General features: G+C 45.3%; 1 protein-coding gene across 2 annotated transcripts; it reads right to left on the bottom strand.

Moving 5' to 3' along the window:
• Window positions 1-656: 656 nt before the first annotated feature.
• Window positions 657-23,266, bottom strand: LOC139365108 (testis-expressed protein 2-like). 2 transcript variants are annotated; one of them, XM_071102495.1, is made up of 12 exons: window positions 22,823-23,266; window positions 12,362-14,005; window positions 7,573-7,773; window positions 7,132-7,450; window positions 6,603-6,787; window positions 5,833-5,994; window positions 3,498-3,597; window positions 2,583-2,724; window positions 2,067-2,216; window positions 1,577-1,786; window positions 1,263-1,383; window positions 657-855 (listed from the first exon to the last, which is right to left on the bottom strand). In XM_071102495.1, exons 2-12 carry the CDS (start codon window positions 13,718-13,720, stop codon window positions 715-717), a joined length of 3,090 nt encoding a protein of 1,029 aa, XP_070958596.1. In that variant the 5' UTR covers window positions 13,721-14,005; window positions 22,823-23,266; the 3' UTR covers window positions 657-714. The 2 variants fall into 2 exon arrangements, with proteins under 2 accessions (XP_070958596.1, XP_070958595.1); XM_071102494.1 differs by having other exon boundaries at window positions 657-858.
• Window positions 23,267-23,782: the final 516 nt, after the last annotated feature.

A 23,782-nucleotide genomic window follows, 5' to 3' on the forward strand; every position in this document is an offset into this window, starting at 1 on the left:
ATTGGTGGCACCTTAATTGCGGAGAATGGGCTTGTGTTAACGACGAGTGGAATTGGTGGAATGTTATCACACATGGTTGCAACCTCCTATGATATATCTATATATGGTGCCAACTGGGACACACTCACTGTCTTCATTACACAGCTTAGTGTATTTTGTTCTGGAGGAAGCTATGCAGAGTGGTCACTTACTGGCACTGCCACAAAGTCATAAAATCTCATTTGAAAACCTATCCTTAACCCTAAACTTAAATTTAAGACCAAAAAGCCAATTTTTGTGTATGAATTTTTACAATACAGCCAATTTAGAATTTTTGCTGTTCCATCGAGTGGAAATCGTTCAGTTCTGCCTCACGGAGAAGACTCATCCCAATAAACATCAGCCTGGTTCATTACAGGACTATCGCAGGTCACTTCTCTATTGCAAAGTGCTGTCTAAGTTCAGTCAGTAGGGCTGGGCGCTATACCAGGCTCTATGCGATTATACCAGTCCCTCTTGCTGCTCAGAACATAGCCATGCCACTATCTCCTGCATGCCACTATCTCCTGCATGCCACTATCCAGTCATGCCATGTTGTATGTGCCCGCCACAGGCTTCGCTATGACCATCCCTCACAAGCTAGGACTGAACCAAGCCCTATCTGCTCAGATTCCACTGTGGATCCATGCTCGTTTTCCATTGATTTTCTTCTCCATCCACTGCCACAGTGAGGCGCTATTCAGACACGTAGTACTGGGAGTTGTTGGAGGAGCGGCGTGAGGAGTGGGCTGGAGAATGCTGGGCTGCTGGAGGGTTGTCCAGCACGGAGGACATGAGAGGAAGATAGAGGTCATCCATGTTGGGCATCACAAACTCCTTCTGCAGTGGACGCAAGAACAACAAGCAATGCTAAACAAATATACATAGATAACAATACAGAAGATGAAGTCCTAGCAACTTGCAGGATCAACATAACACTGTATGGTGCACCTTAACACTGATATGGTACCAGATGGCTGGGATTGGATTTATAGTATTACACATCATTTGGGACAACTGTATTAGTCAAGCTATGTGTAGATATGAGAATAGCTGATGCAAACACTTCTGCCCCTTACCTATGAGTACAGTAAGTCCAGACAGGAATCAAACAACCATTCTGTTGCTACAGTATCATCATGCTTGGACCTACGCTAACCTTGACCACAGCACTATATCATGATGACAGTCTCGTGTACGATGTCATGTTCAGGTACCACCTCACAGGTGGAGGACAGACTGACCTGAAACTCTCGACTCAGCTTCTTCTCGATCCACTCTGTGACGTGTGTGAAGGTGACCTCCCTCTCCCCTAGCATGGGACGCACACGCAGGTCCAGCCTGGGAGGCACACGGAAACTGTACCTGTGGGGGGAGACAGAAAGAGAGAGGGAGAGTCAGGGAGACAAAAATAAAGACAGTAAGAAAGACCTGTTTGAGACTTAAACAAAAACAAGAGCCAATGTACCTTTCAGTTCAGTGTATCTATAGAATGATATAAAAACACAGAACTAGAATGATTCTATTCATATGGTTAAAGCTAGCAGGTTTGTAGTACCATATCCTGTCAGTAGGGGGAGGTGGAATGTTGACAGCCAGAGTCCCTGAGAGTTCTAGAACTTCCACAGTGAGCATCAGTGGCATGTTGGAGACCTCAGCGATCTTCTTCTTGATGTACTCGTTCTCCGTGGCCTTCTGGAAGTACTTGGACGAGGCGATCTTGTCCACGAACCTCAGGAACCGTCTGCCAGTGCTCCCACCACTCCCACTGAGAAGAGTCATGAAACGCAGCTCAATAAAAACACTCTTTCAAAAACACTTACAAACTTTAAAAAAATGCTCAACTGTGGAACTCACTTTAAAGTGATAACAACAGTCTCTCATCCAGTGAACAAAACAGTACAAGGGTTAACAACTTGTCATTAAAGAATGTAAAAAATAAATGTCATGACCTGTGTCCCAAATGGCGTGTTATTCCTTCTATGGTGCACTACCTCTGACCATGCACATAGGGAATAGGGTGCCGTTTGGGACACTATCAATTTTACCCATCAGTCGCTGGTGATGGTGGCGTGCCTGTAATCTTATCTCCCAGAGTTCCCTGGGGTTCAGTGGGCGGCACCTCCTCCTCATCAGACGAGCCAGCACTGGAGGACTCCTCATCACTGTCAGCTAATACACACAGCCTGGGCTTGGAGCTGAGACACACACACATACTAAATACTTTAAATACTGCATTTGGATCCAAATGATTGTGAGTCATCATGAGTCATGGTACAACTTCTATCTTCTTTCTAATCAGTAATCAGGGTTACAAAACAGTCTTCTTTATACAGACAACAAACACACACACACACACACACACACACACACACACACACACACACACACACACACACACACACACACACACACACACACACACACACACACACACACACACACACACACACACACACACACACGTACACACACACAGTACACACACACAGCATGAGCCAAAACAGTGTATCTGAGATGCAGGCTGATCTGTGGTGTACGAGGACATAGGGATCAGGTCTTACCCTACTTGGCTGGTCTCTGGGATGTGTCCGTCAGCATCCACCCCAATGGACTTCTCCTTCCCCAGTTTACACAGGTTCAACTTCGTCTCCAGGGTCATCTGTAGGCAGCCTGTATACACCACCTCCATCTCCAACCACAGGCCTGGGGGGAGGGGTAGAGAGAGAGAGGTCTTTATGAAGGTGATACAGAAGTGAGAGATTTGCACACACACACACACACACACACACACACACACACACACACACACACACACACACACACACACACACACACACACACACACACATACATTTTGGATCAAATCATGATTTCCTATTCGAGACAACCATTATTGTTGTCATGTTATCATAAAGGGAAAGGGAGGTGGTAGATGTAGTATTGTCATTCTGTGTCATATGGCAAATGGAGACTAATGACAATAGTAGCCTGATGGGAAGTAGCATTAGCTTGTTATTGTGTGTGTAGGTAGATCAATGTTAAGTGGATTGCTAATCCTGCGGAGGAAGACAATAGGAAGGAGCTTAAGGATAAGTGGCACCCCATTCCCTTTATAGTGACAGACCTGGTCAGAAGTAGTGAACTCTAAAGGGAATAGGGTGCCATTTGGGACTCAGTCTTAGAGTAGGACACAAATTGGATAAAGTCAGCACTGGGTCTGGTCTGAGAAAGTAATGTGTGTGCGTGCTTGATGTCAATCTGAGCAGGGGAAAGATACAGATGCAACACACACACACACACACACACACACACACACACACACACACACACACACACACACACACACACACACACACACACACACACACACACACACACACACACACACACACACACACACACACACACACACACACACACACACACACACACACACACACACACACACACACACACACACACACACACCCCTCTACCTCTGTGGTCCAGTGAGGGTTTGGAGATGCTGAACGCCTGAGGTATGCAGGTACCCATGTCCAGATCAGCCAACTTCAGTTCATTCACAAAGTACGGCAACTGTAGGACAACATACAATGATGGTGGTCATAAAATGTAGGACGTGTGTGTGCACGGTGTATGTGTGTGTGTGTGTGTGTGTGGTGGGGAGTGTGTGTGCATGTGTGTGTGTGTACATGCATGCGTGTGTGAGCGTGCAAGTGTGCATGCATGTGTGAGTGTGTGTGATCGGGAGAAAAGCAAGTGATGGGGAGCTGCAGCACATGACAGCCCATGATAGAGTGAGCTGACAAGGCATTAACCCTCCTCCTCTCCTCTCATCCCCCTTTCCACTCTCCAATGTTGATGGCCTGCTGCCCTCATCTGACCTTGTGCTCAAAAGTATGACTGATGTACAGTGGGGAGAACAAGTATTTGATACACTGCCGATTTTTCAGGTTTTCCTACTTTCAAAACATGTAGAGGCCTGTCATTTTTATCATAGGTACACTTCAACTGTGAGAGACGGAATCTAAAACAAAAATCCTGAAAATCACGTACGATTTTTAAGTAATTAATTTGCATTTTATTGCATGACATAAGTATTTGATACATCAGAAAAGCAGAACTTAATATTTGGTACAGAAACCTTTCCTGTAGTTCTTGACCAGGTTTGCACACACTGCAGCAGGGATTTTGGCCCACTCCTCCAAACAGACCTTCTCCAGATCCTTCAGGTTTCGGGGCTGTCGCTGGGCAATACGGACTTTCAGCTCCCTCCAAAGATTTTCTATTGGGTTCAGGTCTGGAGACTGGCTAGGCCACTCCAGGACCTTGACGGAGCCACTCCTTAGTTGCCCTGGCTGTGTGTTTCGGGTCGTTGTCATGCTGGAAGACCCAGCCACGACCCATCTTCAATGCTCTTACTGAGGGAAGGAGATTGTTGGCCAAGATCTCGCGATACATGACCCCATCCATCCTCCCCTCAATACGGTGCAGTCGTCCTCTCCCCTTTGCAGAAAAGCATCCCCAAAGAATGATGTTTCCACCTCCATGCTTCACGGTTGGGATGATGTTCTTGGGGTTGTACTCATCCTTCTTCTTCCTCCAAACACGGCGAGTGGAGTTTAGACCAAAAAGCTCTATTTTTGTCTCATCAGACCACATGACCTTCTCCCATTCCTCCTCTGGATCATCCAGATGGTCATTGGCAAACTTTAGACGGGCCTGGACATGCGCTGGCTTGAGCAGGGGGACCTTGTGTGAGCTGCAGGATTTTAATCCATGACGGCGTAGTGTGTTACTAATGGTTTTCTTTGAGACTGTGGTCCCAGCTCTCTTCAGGTCATTGACCAGGTCCTGCCGTGTAGTTCTGGGCTGATCCCTCACCTTCCTCATGATCATTGATGCCCTACGAGGTGAGATCTTGCATGGAGCCCCAGACTGAGGGTGATTGACCATCATCTTGAACTTCTTCCATTTTCTAATAATTACACCAACAGTTGTTGCCTTCTCACCAAGCTGCTTGCCTATTGTCCTGTAGCCCAAGACAGGTGTATTTTATACAGGTAACGAGTTCAAACAGGTGCAGTTAATACAGGTAATGAGTGGAGAACAGGAGGGCTTCTTAAACAGGTCTGTGAGAGCTGTCATTCTTACTGGTTGGTAGGTGATCAAATACTTATGTCATTCAATAAAATGCAAAGTAATTAATTAAAAATCATTCAATGTGATTTTCTGGATTGTATTACAGACCTCTACATGCTTTGTAAGTAGGAAAACCTGCAAAATCGGCAGTGTATCAAATACTTGTTCTCCCCACTGTATAAGTAACAAGCACAGAGCAGTACCCCAGTGCCCGAGTACCTTAGAACCCTAGTGCCCCAGTACCTTAGAACCCTAGTGCCCCAGTGCCCCAGTACCCCAGTGCCCAGTGCCTCAGTGCCCCAGTACCCAGTGCCCCCGTACCCAGTACCCCAGTGCCCCCCCAGTGCCCCAGTACCCCAGTACCCAGTGCCCCAGTGAGAGTGAGAGGATCATGCACTGTAGTTGGATTCTATAGGACTTACCATGTAGTGCAGAGACATGGAGAATATTGATATTATTTTCTTTACATACAGACATTTCCTCCATCTTTCCATTCATCCATCCACCCACCTACCTACCCACCCAACCACTGACCCACGAACCCATCCATCCATCCATCCATCCATCCATCCATCCATCCATCCATCCATCCATCCATCTACCAACCCTCCCACCCACCCACCCACCTACTCATACACCCCCATCCCCTTCCCCAACTCCCAGACTCACCCTGATCTTACTCAGCTTCTTCTGGATCTTGTGGGCCACCAGGTCCACCCAGTACTTCTCCCGGAGGAAGTCCCAGAAGATCCTCCCCACCAGGGCATTGACCCAGGCCGGTTGGCCCTCTGCTGGGCAGCCCCCCTCTGCTGATGCCTCCTCACTGGGGAACTGGATAGAGGAGAGAACAGAACAGAGCCGGTTTACAAAAATAATTCACAATAGGCGTGCTGATCTAGGATCAGGCCCCATCTCACAACTACCTACTCTACAACAGATGCTCACCACACAGGACATCAGAACAGAACACACAGCCAAGCCAGGGTCATATTCTTTAGTGCAGACCGCAGCAAACAAGCCACAACAAATCGGTCAAATTCAGGTAGGTCCCTCCCCGTTTTGGTTGTTTGCTTCCGTGCCCAATGAATACGACACAGCCAGGTACACTGCTCCTATTAATATCCCAGCCAGGTGATATCTGATCCATTTGGTCCACTCAGCATGTATACAGCATCTTGCTGAGTCAGTCAGTATCTATCCTCCTCTCACCAAGGCCAAAGACTGACTGGACTGTAACTGTAACTGTGGCTGTATTGATGTATTCTAATCAGTGTGAGTTATGTTAAGGATTTTAACGATGGTTAAGGGTTCAGAGGTTAAGAACCCAGATACTGTATGTAGTGTGGTACGTTTGACCAGAGCTGTATGGGGAAGAATAAACGTCTTGGTATTGAAACACCATTGAACCACCAGGTTAATAGTCCAGTCTTGTAGCATACCCTCTTCCTGGCTGTGGGGCTTCCCTGGTCACTGTGGCAGGGGCTGGGGCTGGGACTGGGACTGCTACCCTCTAAGCCAATGAGGCGGCTCATGTAGGAGCCGTAGTCCACCAGGTCACGCAGGCCAATCAGAGAGGGCAGGTGCTCCGTACTGTCCATACTGGAGCTCCCACTGCATAACACCTCTGGGGAAGAGAGAGATGGAGAGAGAGAAAGAAAGAGAGAGAGAAGGAAGGAAGGAAGGAAGTGGGGAGAGATGGAGGAAGATAGAGTGAGGGAGAGAGTCAAGAAAACAGGCGGACAGGTCAAGTGGCAGAGGGGGTAAGGAACAGGGGAGGGAGGTGGTTAAAATAGCATTACACTCAATTCACTACTAATTATATATGAAAAATGACAAACCACCGATTCCTGTCCAGGGTGTGCACCCTATTCCCTTTATTTTGCACTACTTTTGACCAGGACCCACAGGGAATAGGGTGCCATTTGGATGTCACCAACCCTGTCAGTTGGGGGCAGCACGGTTTCTTACCAGACTTGGGCACGTCTCTGATCGGGCTGCTCTTGAACTCTGACTTCGAGGCTAACAGGAAGTGCTGGAACCAATCCTCCTTCTCTCTTCCTGTACGACCAAAAAGGTAGAGAGTGTCGGGGAGGCCCTGTGTCTGTGTGTCTGGGAGTGTCTGCTTGTCTGTCCTCTCCTCCTCCTCCTCCTCCTCCTCCTCTTGCCCCTCTTCCACTCTCTCCTCCTCCTCCTCTCTCCCCACCTCTCCCTCGGCCAGTATGATACAGATAGGGTACTTCTTATTCCAAACTCTCTTCCGTGCCAAGGCAGCAGGCAACAGGGAGACCTGGTTTGAAATGAGAAACAAGAAATAATGAACAACTTACTGTAACAAAGCCTTTATAAACCCTTTATAAAGCCTAGATGCTTCAGAAATCCTTAGGCAAATGTCTATATGGACACACTGACCTTGCAGTTGGCCAGCTGGTAGCAGCGCGAGCGCAGGAACACGACTTCATGGGGCGGTTCGTCGAAGGCTGCCTGTCGGGGGATGTTGGTGCGGGGGTAGGCCAGGCGTAGGCGGCTGCCCTCCAGGGTGGCATACACAGAGTGGGTGAGCGACGGGTGGTAGGTCTCTGGGTCGTACACGGGCATCTCGTTCATCCAGCCCTAGAATGCATGGAGGATGTTATAGTACAGGTTTGGGTTGTGTCTGGAATGGCACCCTATTCCCTATATAGTGCACTCCTTTTGACTAGGGCCCATAGGGGCTTACTGTGAACAACAGCATTTCACCCAACACTTTCCCTAAGAGGAAAAATGGGGTTTCCGTGCTCCAACAGCAGGAGAAGAGGTGGACACCATAAGAGGTAGAGGCACGACACTCTCTTTATTTTATTGAATACTTCTGTGCTGTTTTTACTTCTGTTTTTTAGTTTTAATACATTTGCAAACATTTATAAAAAACTGTTTTCTCTTTGTCATTATGGAGTATTGTGTGTAGATTGATGAGGACCCTGTTTTATTTAATCCATTTTAGAATAAGGCGGTAACTTGACAAGATTTTTCAAAAGTCAAGGGGTCTGAATACTTTCCAAATGCATTGTATCTATCACAGGAGACTGGCTCTATACATGTCTTATCTATCGCAGGAGACTGCCTCCATACATGTCTTATCTATCACAGGAGACTGGCGCTATACATGTCTTATCTATCACAGGAGACTGGCGCTATACATGTCTTATCTATCACAGGAGACTGCCTCTATACATGTCTTATCTATCACAGGGGACTGGCTCTATACATGTCTTATCTATCACAGGAGACTGCCTCCATACATGTCTTATCTATCACAGGAGACTGCCTCCATACATGTCTTATCTATCACAGGAGACTGGCGCTATACATGTCTTATCTATCACAGGAGACTGGCGCTATACATGTCTTATCTATCACAGGAGACTGCCTCCATACATGTCTTATCTATCGCAGGAGACTGCCTCCATACATGTCTTATCTATCACAGGAGACTGGCGCTATACATGTCTTATCTATCACAGGAGACTGCCTCTATACATGTCTTATCTATCACAGGAGACTGCCTCTATACATGTCTTATCTATCACAGGAGACTGCCTCTATACATGTCTTATCTATCACAGGAGACTGGCTCTATACATGTCTTATCTATCACAGGAGACTGCCTCTAGCGCTCTGAGTGATTGCCTGGTGAGCTTTTTTTGTTTGTTAGTGTTTTTCTCTCACTCTAATAAACTCACCTTATTTTTACTTTCTTACATTGTGTTTCCTTGGGCAGTCACAGCTGTTCACTGATGTTTACTTTTGCTGTTGTTGTTTGCAGTTGCTTACCATGAATTTCTCTTAAAGGTGATATGTACATTGGCATTCTTTTGTTGTCAGATATTGTGGCAGTTAACTTTCACAGTCAGCAAATCTGTCTCAAATCTGTCTTCCTTCCCTGCTGTAATTGTTCTAGAATAACCCTTCCTAGTATTACCTGAATACTCATTGGTTATTGAGCGCCGTGATTTACCTGTAGTCAAATCTATGGCAGTGAAACCAGAGCTAGGGGCAGCTCTCTACTACCATTTTAAACTACTGAGCCAAGTGGAGCTGTACTGGACAGGCATGGTTACACCTCCATCATAGTTGCTGCAACCACACTGGAAAGAACCATATGAAAATAAAATATTCAAGCCAGACCAGTACAGGTTGGGTCGGCCCTACAGTGTGAATCAGGTACGTTTCTATTCCTCTGAGGCAGAACTCGGGCTTAGAGCTTAGGTAACGTAGTCACGCTGTGACATTAATCTGCTTGTTTGGCATGTCTGATTGTTCACCTACTGGACTTGGAAGACACACAGAAATTGATAATAAAAAGACTGTGGGGGCTGTTTTGTTAGACTTCAGTGCGGCCTTTGAAATTATCGATCATAGTCTGCTGCTGGCAAAACGTATGTGTTATGGCTTTACAGCCCCTGCTATATTGTGGATTGTGAGTTACCTGTCTAACAGAACATAGAGGGTGTTCTTTAATGGAAGCCTCTCCAACATAATCCAGTAGAATCAGGAATTCCCCAAGGCAGCTGTCAAGGCCCTTACCTTTTTTCAATCTTTACTAATGAATTGCCATTGGCTTTGAGGAAAGCCAGAGTGTCTATGTATGCGGATGACTCAACATTATATCAGCTACTACAGCGACTGAAATGACTGCTACACTTAACAAAGAGTGTGTGGTAGGAATAAGTTAGTCCTCAATATTTCTAAAACTTAAAGCATTGTATTTGGGACAAATCATTCACTAAACCATAAACCTCAACTAAATCTTGTAATAAATCATGTGGAAATTGAGCAAGTTGAGGTGACTAAACTGCTTGGAGTAACCCTGGATTGTAAATGGTCATGGTCAAAACATATTGATACAACAGTAACTAAGATGGGGAGAAGTATGTCCATGATAAAGCGCTGCTCTACCTTCTTGATAGCACTGTCAACAAGGCAGGTCCTACAGGCCCTAGTTTCTACCTTCTTAACAGCACTGTCAACAAGGCAGGTCCTACAGGCCTAGTTTCTACCTTCTTAACAGCACTGTCAACAAGGCAGGTCCTAGTTTTGTCGCACCTGTTCAGTCGTGTGGTCAGGTGCCACAAAAAAGGATTTAGGAAAATTGCAATTAGTTTAGAACAGGGCAGCACGGCTGGAGAGCTAATATTAATAATATGCATGTCAATCTCTCCTGTCTCAAAGAGGAAGAGAGATTGACTTCATCACTGCTTGTATTTATTTATGTCGAATGCACCAAGCTGTCTGTTTGAACTACTGGCGCACAGCTCGGACACCCATGCATACCTCACAAGACATGCCACAAGAGGTCTCTTCACAGTCCCCAAGTCCAGAACAGACTACATAGAGCCATGACTACATGGAACTCTATTCCACATCAAGTAACTCATGCAAGCAGTAAAATTTGATTTTAAAAAACAGATTAAAATACACCTTATGGAACAGCGGGGACTGTGAAGCAACACAAACATAGGCACAGACACACACACACACACACACACACGATAGCATACACACTATACACACACACGTACACATGGATTTTGTACTGTAAATATGTGGTAGTGGTGGAGTAGGGGCCTGAGGGCACACGGTCTGTGAATGTATTGTAATGTCTTTAAATTTGTATAAATAATGAATAATAAATACAAATAGAGATACTTGCATCTTATGTACTAAGTTGTATACATGCATACTGTGAACTGAAATACAAGACTGAATGCAGCATGCAACATTGTATTGGCTTATAGCCTTAAAAGCTTCAACCTAATTTGACTGTTTTGCAGTGTTCTACTGAGCTAATTTGTGTTTCTTACGTCTTGGGTTCAGCTTAGAGCCAACTGAATTAATCAAGACAGAAATATCACAGCTGCTACAGCTAATGGACTGGGAGATGGGACACACACACACACACACACACACACACACACACACACACACACACACACACACACACACACACACACACACACACACACACACACACACACACACACACACACACACACACACACACACACGCACGCATTTGACCAACATTTATGAAAAACGATACAAAGCACAGAGTGACAACACAGGTGGAAGTCTGCCACGAGGATAGACAGACGTTAAACCACAACCAATCCACAATCAATCCATCAGACTAGCAAGTCAACTGGCCTAGATACAGAGGGTTTTAAACTGGGCTCTGGGGGTTATTAGCACTGCGTAGCTCCAGCTCTAGAAGGCCAAGGGCCAGAGGGAACACAGGGACTTCCTGGGCTACAGTAGACATGGGATCTATCTGGACCGGGCGGCTATAAGCCCCTCATTCCTCACTAATCAAAGGCCAAGGGGCAGAGGATGTACAGGAACTACATGGGCTACAACTGAGGGAGATGGTATGCTTCCCAAATGACATCCTATCCCCTATGTGGTGCACCACCTTTTAACAGGGCCCTGGTCAAAAGTAGTGCACTACAAAGGGAATAGGCTGCTATTGCGGAAGCAACCCCATGGCTGTAAGCCCCTCAGTTCTCACTATCCTCTCTAATCAGCACCTGGCCTCATTCACTCACCCATTCACAGAAACAAAGGTATCTACTCCTCCACTCTATAGAGACCAAGACAGTAGTAATGATTGTTACCATAGATACAGTATGTGGCTCGTGCTTTGGTTCATGAGACAGAAATGTATCAACTATAAAAATTAATAAAAAATTGATGTGAAAGCCTGTTTTCTTTGTATTTTTAAGGGCTGACCATCTGCCTGCCTGCCTGCCTGCCTGTCTGTCTGTCTGTCTGTCTGTCTGTCTGTCTGTCTGTCTGTCTGTCTGTCTGTCTGTCTGTATGTCTGCCTGCCTGCCTGCCTGCCTGTCTGTCTGTCTGTCTGTCTGTTTGTCTGCCTGCCTGCCTGCCTGCCTGCTTGCCTGCCTGTCTGCCTGCCTGCCTGTCTGTCTGTCTGTCTGTCTGTCTGTCTGTCTGTCTGTCTGTCTGTTTGTCTGCCTGCCTGCCTGCCTGCCTGCCTGCCTGCCTGCCTGTCTGTCTGTCTGTCTGTCTGTTTGTCTGTCTGCCTATGTATATGTCTGTCTCTCTGTGACAATCTGTCTGTCCGTCCGTCTGTCTGTGTTGCCCTACTGTAACTCTGTCAATCTATGTTACTTGTGTGTGACCACTCCCATATCCTCAAACTCACCTCCAGGACTTCTGCATCTGTGCGTGGCCCACCAACAGGGTCTGAGGGCAGCAGGCTGTTGTCTTGGGACCACCGGGCCCCTGTAGTGCCCCAGGGGGGCAAAGCTCTGGAGCGCGGACGTGGCGTTAACACCAGGACCACCACCAACCCTAACAGGAACCCACATGCTAGCCCCAGGGACAGCCCAGTCACATAGGAGGGCAGAGGGAGCACAAAGAACCCATAGGCAAGTACGCCCACAAACAAGAGCCAGCGGACAGGCACAGAGGCTACAGGAACCCCAGGAATCCTGCCTCGAGCCTGGGGATGGGTTCCTCGATGCTGACCTCTGGTACCAGCTCCACTGGTTCCGACCCCCTGGACCTCTACCACCTGGATGAGGTCTCCGTTGGTGCAGATCTCGTAGAGGCTATCCCCCAGCTGGCTATGGTGCTCTGGGGAAAGTGAGGGCTTCAGAAGGCCCTTCCTGGGTCTCCTTAGTGGGGTTTCACACACACCCAGTTCACTGTCTGTTCCACGTCTGTATCTTACTTGTGTCTCTGTGCTCCCATCTTCAATGTTCAATGGGGTCCCACTCCCACCACCTCCACAGCTACCAAAGGAGGCAGGTGAGTCCCCGACCCCCCCAGACACCTTCTGTTTGGGGCTCCCCAAGCTCGACTCGTCCCCCATCATTTTACCCCACATGCTCATGGGGTCCTGTATGGCCTCCGAGAACTTCCTCCGCGTGTCCTCGAACTCGGTCATCAGGGAACTTCCTTTGGGCTCCGTGGGGGAAATGGGGGACGGGGGTGCCATCCAGCTATCATTCCCAAAACCAGCCTCCTGGAGCTTGGGTTGGGTCTGGGTGAACTGCTTCCAGGGGTGCATGTGGAGCTTGGAGTCCGACTTGGAGAGGTAGACCTCAGGCTCGAGGTGGGAGATCTCGGTGGAGAGGGACTTGACCAGGCTGAGGAGGGGTTTGGAGCTTCTCAAGGAACCAGTCTCTTTGGTCTGCAGCTCTGTGGAGGAGGACTTCACCAGGCCGGGGGGTGGCGACGAAGCCATTGCCAGGTCAGCCAGGGAGCCCGGAGAGGAGGGGGAGAGGGGGATGTGGAAGCCCGAGGAGCGGCGTCCCTGGCCTGGCTCCAGCCCCAAACCTAGCCCCAGGCCTGAGTCGGGCCTACTGTCTCTGGCCTCCATGACTCCAGTCTTGTCTTTGGAGAAGACCACTGTAGGGCCCTCCCTGACTCCAGGCTTGTCTTTGGAGAAGGCCACGGTAGGGCCCTCCATGACTCCAGGCTTGTCTTTGGAGAAGGCCACGGTAGGGCCCGTGCCCTCATCATGGCGCTCCAGAAAGATAAGCTCACTGTCCTCCATGCTGTTCTTCTCTCTGCCTCTGACAGTTTGTAAGACTGTGTTTGTTACTTAATATCCACAGTACTCACATTCAATCTGAAATATGGTTCCATCGCTCTATCAGTTTTCATGTATTGAAGATGTGTATATTTAGCTGCTGTAGCTATGGAGACGTGGTCCCCCAAACATGGTGGTTGGCTGTAGGGTAGTACGACATGGTGCTGGGGTAGTGCTGGGGATCAGTGGGTGCTGCACGGTGAGTAGCATTCTCTTCCCCAGTCTGAGTCATCACTCAACCACAGGACTCTGGAGACATGGGAAGAAAGAAAGGCGACATTGAGTGATATTTTCCTATTCATCAAACATCAATCAAAAATTTTATATAACATAAGAATACACTCATATTAGTAACATCACTCTGATTGAAGATGATGGATGTCAATCATACACACACACACACACATCCCTGAAGTAGGACAGTAGAGGTTGTGTCCCAAGTGGAACCATATTCCCTACAGGATGCCATTTGGGACATAGCATCAGTGTCTGGGACATAGCGCCCTGCACGTTTCTTCATCCTGGGTATCTGACACTGTCCCCCCCCCCACACCCCACACCGTACAGCACTAGACAGACTGTTCCCCCTACACCATCCAACACTAGACAGACTGTTCCCCCCACACCATCCAACACTAGACAGACTGTTCCCCCCACACCATCCAACACTAGACAGACTGTTCCCCCCACACCATCCAACACTAGACAGACTGTTCCCCCCACACCATCCAACACTAGACAGACTGTTCCCCACAACACCATCCAACACCAGACAGACTACCATCCAACACTACACAGACTGTTCCCCCCACACCATCCAACACTAGACAGACTGTTCCCCACAACACCATCCAACACCAGACAGACTGTTCCCCACAACACCATCCAACACCAGACAGACTGTTCCCCACAACACCATCCAACACTACACAGACTGTTCCCCCCACACCATCCAACACTAGACAGACTGTTCCCCACAACACCATCCAACACTACACAGACTGTTCCCCCCACACCATCCAACACTAGACAGACTGTTCCCCACAACACCATCCAACACCAGACAGACTGTTCCCCCCCACACCATCCAACACTTCTTCCTTCTCACCCTCTCCTCCCTTTCCCTCTCACCATCTCCTCTCTTCCCATCGCTCTCCTCCCTTTCCTTTTCACCCTCTCCTCTCCTCTATCCTTTCCTTTCCTCCTTCCCTCTAGGTGAAGAGGGGAACTGCACTGGTCTGTCAGGCAGCATCAGCCCTGACTGTGGATGTAAATATAAATAGAATAGGGGTGGGTGGTAGGCGGCATGGTGGGCTGTTCCCTTCTGAAGCAAACTGTTTGGTGTCTGTTTCTTCCTCTCTCTCTCTGTGTGTGTGTGTGTGTGTGTGTGTGTGTGTGTGTGTGTGTGTGTGTGTGTGTGTGTGTGTGTGTGTGTGTGTGTGTGTGTGTGTGTGTGTGTGTGTGTGTGTGTGTGTGTGTGCGCTCGTGCATGTCTGCGTGCATGCTTGCGCGTGTGTGAGTGTGTGTGTGTGTGTGTGTCTTACAGAGAGAGGAAGAGAGAAATTCCAACACTGGTGAGTCCCTTCACTTTCTGGATTAATCTGAGAAGTAGGACAGTGAACAAATTTAGGGTTTAATCCCACTGTTGTCCAAGGGCGGACACTCCTAATCTCTCATTATGGACCATTACCCCAGTCAAATTACAGGTTTACACACGGATTGTGTGTCGTGTGTATGTATGTGTGTGTGTCTTAGAGAGAGAGAGGAAAATAGACATTCCAAACACTGCGGAGGATGACGAGTGCCTCTAGACACACATTGACAGCCCGCTATGATAGAACACCATGTTTATTGAAAGCACACACACACATCAAACAGTTTGTTACGCTGCTGACACATTGCAGCAGAGGAAAGAGCCTCGTACATTTTGCCATAATGAGTCAAAGATGAATTGAACCAGTCAGCTATGGTTATGCAAATTCTAGAGAGGGGCGGGTGGTCATTAAACAGAACTGGTTTCCTTCCAGAACGCTGAGTGCTGCAGTGTGTCCTAAATGGTGCCCTTTTCCCTATATAGTGCACTACTTTTGACCAGGGCCTATAGGGCTCTGGTCAAAAGTAGTGCACTGTATAAGGAAAAGGGTGCCATTTGACACACCCCTGGTGCACTGCTGACATATAGGCCTAATCAACTCAATGGACTCTCCCCTAGGGAAATCAGGGAGTCCTGTCGGAGTGGAAAATCTGTAAAAATGAAACAAGCTTTCACCTACTTGTCTCCACGTGTCAATCATTGTCTTATAGGGAGATTAGAAATAGAAGGTGATGCTAATGCTATGCTAATGCTAACTCAAGAGCTGAACCTCATCTGAGTCCCAAACGTAGTACTATTCCCAACCTAGTACACAACTTTTGACCAGGGCTCATAGGGCTCATAGGGCTCTGGGGAAAAATAATGCACTTTGTAGGAAATAGGGTGCGATGAGGGACGCAGCTACCATCATCACCATGAGTCACATGCCAACGAGATAGTTACCATCATCGCCGTGAGTCACATGCCAACGAGGACAAAGTTGCCAACAAGGACAAAGTTACCATCATCGCCGTGAGTCACATGCCAACGAGGACAAAGTTGCCAACAAGGACAAAGTTACCATCATCGCCGTGAGTCACATGCCAACGAGGACAAAGTTGCCAACAAGGACAAAGTTACCATCATCGCCGTGAGTCACATGCCAACGAGGACAAAGTTGCCAACAAGGACAAAGTTACCATCATCGCCATGAGTCACATGCCAACGAGGACAAAGTTGCCAACAAGGACAAAGTTACCATCATCACCGTGAGTCACATGCCAACGAGGACAAAGTTGCCAACAAGGACAAAGTTACCATTATCACCATGAGTCACATGTCAACGAGGACAAAGTTACCATCATCGCCGTGAGTCACATGCCAACGAGGACAAAGTTACCATCATTCACCGTGAGTCACATGTCAACGAGACAGTTACCATCATTCACCGTGAGTCACATGCCAACGAGGACAAAGTTACCATCATCGCCGTGAGTCACATGACAACGAGGACAAAGTTACCATCATTCACCGTGAGTCACATGTCAACGAGACAGTTACCATCATCACCATGAGTCACATGTCAACAAGACAGTTACCATCATCACCATGAGTCACATGTCAGACTGGATTATCTTTAATCCTCCATATTAAAAGAGCTGTATGTCACTTAGGATGTGAATCACAGGGAATACACACTGCCAGACACACATAGCCAGACAGACACACATACACATTGCATGCTTACACACACATACATAGGCTTACACAGTGACTGACTGGCTGAACACACACACATAAAGTAAATGCACACACTGTCATAGCACACCGTGGCACAGTTGTGACAGTTGACAGCGTGCGTTCCAATGAGTAACCATGCTGAATGAGGGCTCAGAATATAATAACTGACAAATGAATATCAGGCAAAGCTCTACTTAGCTCGCATAATCCAGACCCAGGGTATTTGGAAGAATCATTCCTATTTCTATTTCTGTTAAACATGTCAAGTCTGGGCCAGTGACACTCCTGAGTACAGGGACAGTGATCCTCTCCTTTAAATCTGAAACATTGACTGTTCTACCATAGAGATAGGATAACTGGTTTATGTATATGGTTCTAACCTTATAATTAGAATTAGTAGAATGATTTACCAGTCAAATTGCCAAGATCAGCGAGGTTCCAAGCCCGTTCTATTAATTCTCTTTCTACGGACCAACCACCCTTTTCACTGCTTGTCAGACTACATCAGATAAATCCAAACAAATGTCCCACATTCAAAGCTGAATGGAAACCAATTATAGTGCCATAATATATATCAAAGTGGCTATGAATGTGCTCTATATATTGTAGCTATATCAGATGTCCTCAGTCCTAGACCACAGTTCTTGCTGCTCCGCTGATGGGATCATTTGGGTTCTGTCTATTTTACTTTTGATATTGGCAGTGGGTGAGTCTCAATTATGTCTTTGTTTCCTCGGGTCCCTCTCCTTACCTCCTTTGCAAAACCCATTGGAGGATAAGATTTAAGGAGAGGAACATAAGATCTTCTGCTTGAATTGTTATGTTTTTCACCTAGTTCTCCAACTATGGGGGAGGGGCATAATAATAATAATAAATACAATATACACTACCGTTATACATTTTTTGGGTCACTTAGAAATGTCCTTGTTTTTGAAAGAAAAGCCATTTTTTGTCCATTAAAATAACATCAAATTGATCAGAAATGCAGTGTAGACATTGTTCATGTTGTAAATGACTATGGTAGCTGGAAACGGCAGATTGTTTATGGAATATCTACATAGGCGTACAGAGACCCATTATCAGCAACCATCACTCCTGTGTTCCAATGGCACGTTGTGTTAACTAATCCAAGTTCATCATTTTAGAAGTCTAATTGATCATTAGAAAACCCTTTTGCAAATATGTAAGCACAGCTGAAAACTGTTGTTCTGATTAAAGAAGCAATAAAACTGGCCTTCTTTACACTAGTTGAGTATCTGGAGCATCAACATTTGTGAGTTCGATTACAGGTTCAAAATGGCCAGAAACAAAGACCTTTCTTCTGAAACTCGTCAGTCTATTTAATGTTCTGAGAAATGAAAGCTATTCCATGTGAGAAATTGCCAAGAAACTGAAGATCTCTTACAACGCTGTGTACTACTCCCTTCACAGAACAGCACAAACTGGCTCTAACCAGAATAGAAAGAGGAGTGGGAGGCCCCAGTGCACAACTGAGCAAGAGGACAAGTACATTAGAGTGTCTAGTTTGAGAAACAGACGCCTCACAAGTCCTCAACTGGCAGCTTCATTAAATAGTACCCGCAAAACACCAGTCTCAACGTCAACAGTGAAGAGGTGACTCCGGGATGCTGGCCTTCTAGGCAGAGTTGCAAAAAAAAGCCATGTAGACATTCCATGAAAAGTCAGCCATTTCTAGCTACTATGGTCATTTACAATATTAACAATGTCTACAGTGTATTTCTTATCAATGTGATGTTATTTTAATGGACAAAACATGTGCTTTTCTTTAAAAAACAAGGACATTTCTAAGTGACCCCAAACTTTTGAACGGTAGTCTATATATCTAAAAAGGGGATTGGAAATGATAGCTGACATATCCCCTTGAAAAAATACATATATCCTGCTCTAATGTGCTTTGAGAAGGAAACTAGGACAGAGGAAAAGAGGAATCAAGATAGAACCAATTGAGATTGACCCAGTGTTATTACTTACTAGCATATATGGGCTTCCTCTAGCCTTTCATACTGAACCACTGTATACAATCAGGCTGATGTGAGAGCCTAGACATGGGTCTAATCTATAACAGATACCAATGGCATTATCTTAATCAATTTTGACTTCACAGTCAATCTAGATCAATCCACACTGACAGGGATAGTAAAAACTCTCTTCCTTCGAAATCCTTGAGTCAGCAAACGTTTGGCAGCATTTCAGACACACTCCTTGGTGGACAGGTTTAGTAGAAACTGAAACTGCAGCCACAGGCACTGATATGGGTCCATATCAGGATCAATGAAGCTAACATCTTTTGAAGGTCCTTTTTCCATGGCCCAGTTGAGACAGTTGTGGAATTCTGTGGGTAGTGAGTTAGCCATACTGACTAAAAAGAATGCATGCTTCAATTCTTTATTCATCATTATAAGAAGATACATAATTAATACATTAACGAAAACATGTACTATTTTTAGTCGGTATGAGTAGTATTACGTTTGTGTACAGGCTGGATCTATAGGCCTACTGCAACTCTCTGACAGCCATCGTCTGTCATGGTTATCTGCAATTCTCACCTACTCCTGGTTAGCCACAGTCAATATGTAACAGCACTGTTTCTGCAGTATCGTGTGAGAAAATGGTCATATGGATTAGAACGCTATGCATACTGTATCGATGTGGTGTGTTGAACGAAGACAGGAGACCAGGGTGAATAGTTGACTACTGTCCTCTATGGGTGACTGTCCATGGGAAGAGATAGGAGACCAAGGTGAATAGTTGATTTCTGGAGAAGTAATGTAAGAGGACTGACTTCGATGAGTTTACAGAGACCAAAGCAGCTAGGCCACCTCTGGCATACTTACTGGGCAGCTTGCTCCCCTCCTCTCCTCCCCTCAACCCTGTGTCCAGATGTTTCAGATTAAACCTATTACAAAATCTTGCTGAGTTCCACCCATCCTCCTGTTACTACCGGGTCAAACACATTGATCGTCTCATCTTGGAACATCATTGGCACAGAGATTGATGATGAGGTCATTCTAGGGACACGTTTACCAATCAAATTGTCTGCAGAGGGTATTATGTTGTCATAAAGGGGATGAATGAAAATAGGACGATTTGCTGAAAAGGTCTGCTGGTCATTATGTCTGTTATTATTATGTGTCCAGGGCTGTATTTATTCCTGTTGTTTGCTGGACCTTATATTTACTTTGCTGTAGTAAACACAAATCCATTCCAGCCTACCTTCAGAGAGAATTATAACAAACATATTGGGACTCCATCCCTAACTGCTCTGCTGTGGCTTCCATTGGGAGACCGATACAATATGTCAGTTTTACAGTATATTATCTCTGATGTATTATCCTGTCTTCTCACCAACACTCAGAGCCATGTCATCGTGGAATGCTCTGCCACCAGAGGTTACTCACCAAAAAGCAAGTATAGCTTTAAAAAACAGATTTTAAAAAATTATATATATATTGTATCACAGCGTCCTCTCCTCTTTCTAAAGATCTAATTGAACTGTATATAAGAATATGAGTATGTAATAATAGTGTGTAAATAGTATTTTTGTTGTGTATATACTGTATATACAATGTTATTTCATGTCCTCGTCTATCTGTTCTGTACTTTGTCATGTACAGAGCCTTCAGAAAGTATTCACACACCTTGCCTTCTTCTACATTGTGATGTGTTACAGCCTGAATTCAAAATGGATTATATTGAGATTGTTTTGTCGCTGGCCTACACACTATACCCCATAATGTCCAAATGGAATTATATTTTATAAATGTTTACAAATTAATTAGACATTTAAATCTGAAATGTCTTGAGTCAATAAGTATTCAAGCCCTTTGTTATGGTAAGCCTAAATCAATTCAGGAGTAAAAAATATGCTTAACAAGTCACATAATAAGTTGCATGGACTCACTCTGTGTGCAATAATGTTTGACGTGATTTTTTTATGACCATCTCATCTCTGTACCCCACACTTAAAATGATCTGTAAGGTCCCTCAGTTGAGCATTGAATTTCAAACACATATTCAACCACAAAGACCTGGGTGGTTTTCCAATGCCTGGCAAAGAAGAAAAAAAAAAGAAAAAAGCTGAAATGTAATATTTATTTGAGCATGGGGAAGTTACACTTTGGATGGTGTACTACTACACCCACTCACTACAAAGATACGGCGTCTTTCTGAACTCAGTTGCCGGAGAGGAAGAAAACCGCTCAGGGATTTCACCATGAGGCCAATGGTGACTTTAAAACCATTACAGAGTTTAATGGCTGTGATAGGAGAAAACTGAGGATGATCAACAACATTGTAGTTACTCCACAATACTGAACCTAAATGACAGAGTGAAAAGAAAGAAGCCTGTACAGAATAAAAATATTTTAAAACATGCATCCTGTTTGCAATAAGGCTCCAAAGTAAAACTGCCAAAAAATATGGCAAAGAAATGTACTTTATGTCCTGAATACAAAGCGTTATGTTTGGGGAAAATCCAATACAACACATCACTGAGTACCACTCTTCATATTTTCAAGCATGATGGTGGCTGCATCATGTCATTGGCAAGAACTTTTTGTCATTTGGCAAGAACTTTTTTAGGATAAAAAACAACAACAGAATAGAGCTAAGCACAGGCAAAATCCCAGAGGAAAACCTGGTTCAGTCTGCTTTCCACCAGACACTGGAAGACAAATTCACCTTTCAGCAGGACAATAACCTAAAACCCAAGGCCAAATATACACTGGAGCTTCTTACCAAGACGACATTGAATGTTTCTGAGTGGCCTAGTTACAGTTTTGACCTTAAATCGTCTTGAAAATCTATGGCTGTCTAGCAATGATCAACAACCAATTTAACAGAGCATGAAGAATTTTTTAAAGAATAATGTGCACAAATATTGTACAATCCTGGTTTGCAAAGATTTAATCGCTGCCAAATGTGATTGTAACACGTATTGACAGTATTTATGTATTTCTTCATCAAAAAATGTGCCCAGAAAATGTAAAACATGTTTTTACTTTGTAATTATGGGGGAGTGTGTAGATGGGTGAGAGAGAAAAAATAGATGTAATTCATTTTGAATTCAGGCTGTAACACAACAAAATACGTATGAATACTTTCTGAAGGCACTGTATTTGTATGTTTTATGTGGATCCCAGGAAGAGTAGCGGCTGCATGTTTAGTAGTTTATGGGGATCCTGATAAACTAAACTAAACACTACTGTCCTTACCTGACCTGTGCATGCCTGTGTAGGCCTCTTAATGTGGGGCCCTGTCAGGAGGGCAGGCAGGCAGAGAAATCTAACTAGTCTGGATTAAACGAATTATGTCTAATTGATGGGCATCCTATTCCTACATCAGACAAATAATCTGATGGGATTATCATGGAGAACAATAAAGCTGTCCTGACATTAGGGCATAAGGCTACACGCACAAGTGGTTGATGAGTGTTTATCCACCGGTTGCATCAGAGGTATTGTGTTTTGGTTTTGGTTATTATTCCCATGACACCCATAGGTATAAATGTAATTTCTACTTAGTTTTTGTTATTCAAACGTCTACAGGCCTACATGGAAAATGTAAACATGATCAAACTTCAATATGGGCTAATTCAAGTCCAATTTCAGGGCTCAGCCATGTAGGCTAAATAACTGCTAAACACAGGCCTATATTTTGTTGATAAAACATATATTTATTTCAATATCTTTGGCGAAAACATAGCCTACCCACTCGAATTTAGGGCTACTCACCTGAACACCATCAAAACGACAATGAAGGACCCATAATGTAGGCTATAGTCGATACCGCTATCCCCGTTGATTGACAGGTATGGAAAAAGACCCAAGTCACTCTCATTAAATTCAGTCGTCTTTCGATTTCGCTCTTAAAACTCTGTCAAAGCCGCAGTCTGACTGCAGAGCAGAGCGCAGCATCATATATGTCCGAATACTGCACAAGGATGCACTGCAGTGGACTGACTAGAATAGAAACCCTGTTAAAATAACTTTGCTCACGTTTTGCATAGGGACGCGTTCGATTTGCCTTGCATGGCGTAGAAAAAAACTTCCAATCGATTTAATAGCACGGATAGCCTCTCGTAGCCTCACTTCGGAAGTGCAGATCGCCTGAACCAGCATGAACAGTAACGGTATGCGCCGAGACACCGCCATATAACCGAGGAGCCCTTGCTTCGCGTCTCCATCATCTTCTCCCCCTTGAAAAAACGCCAAGCGAACTCTGAATAATCGGATTATTAGAGTCCTGGCTAGAGAGAGAAACACTAATCCAGATTAAAACAGTCGTACAGCAGCACCTATGTTGTTCTCGGCTCAGTATTAAAATACTGTCACACTTGTCTACAGGATAGGATCTTCACTCACACGTGTTTTGGTCAGCCTCTCAAACCATCACTTCTAAAAACGCATCCAGGTCTTTCTAGCAGTGCAATGAAGTAGAGTTATGTAAATGCATGGATTAAACTGAAGGTAAAACCAATGTAGAATAACATTTTAACCCCTCTGTGAATACTGTACACCACATCAAAAGAAATCCAATATCACCATGGGATATTTTCCTTTCAGACTCATACTGGTTAAAAATGTCCATCGGGGATACTGATTTATCCAACTGATGAACCTACCATGGTAGTTTTCCTTGGACAGGTGAAGTTGAATGCTAAACCACAACCAATGTATTCTCCATTACAGGAG

The sequence above is a fragment of the Oncorhynchus clarkii genome, chromosome 13 (assembly GCF_045791955.1).
Source record: "Oncorhynchus clarkii lewisi isolate Uvic-CL-2024 chromosome 13, UVic_Ocla_1.0, whole genome shotgun sequence".
NCBI classification, from domain to species: Eukaryota; Metazoa; Chordata; class Actinopteri; order Salmoniformes; family Salmonidae; genus Oncorhynchus; species Oncorhynchus clarkii.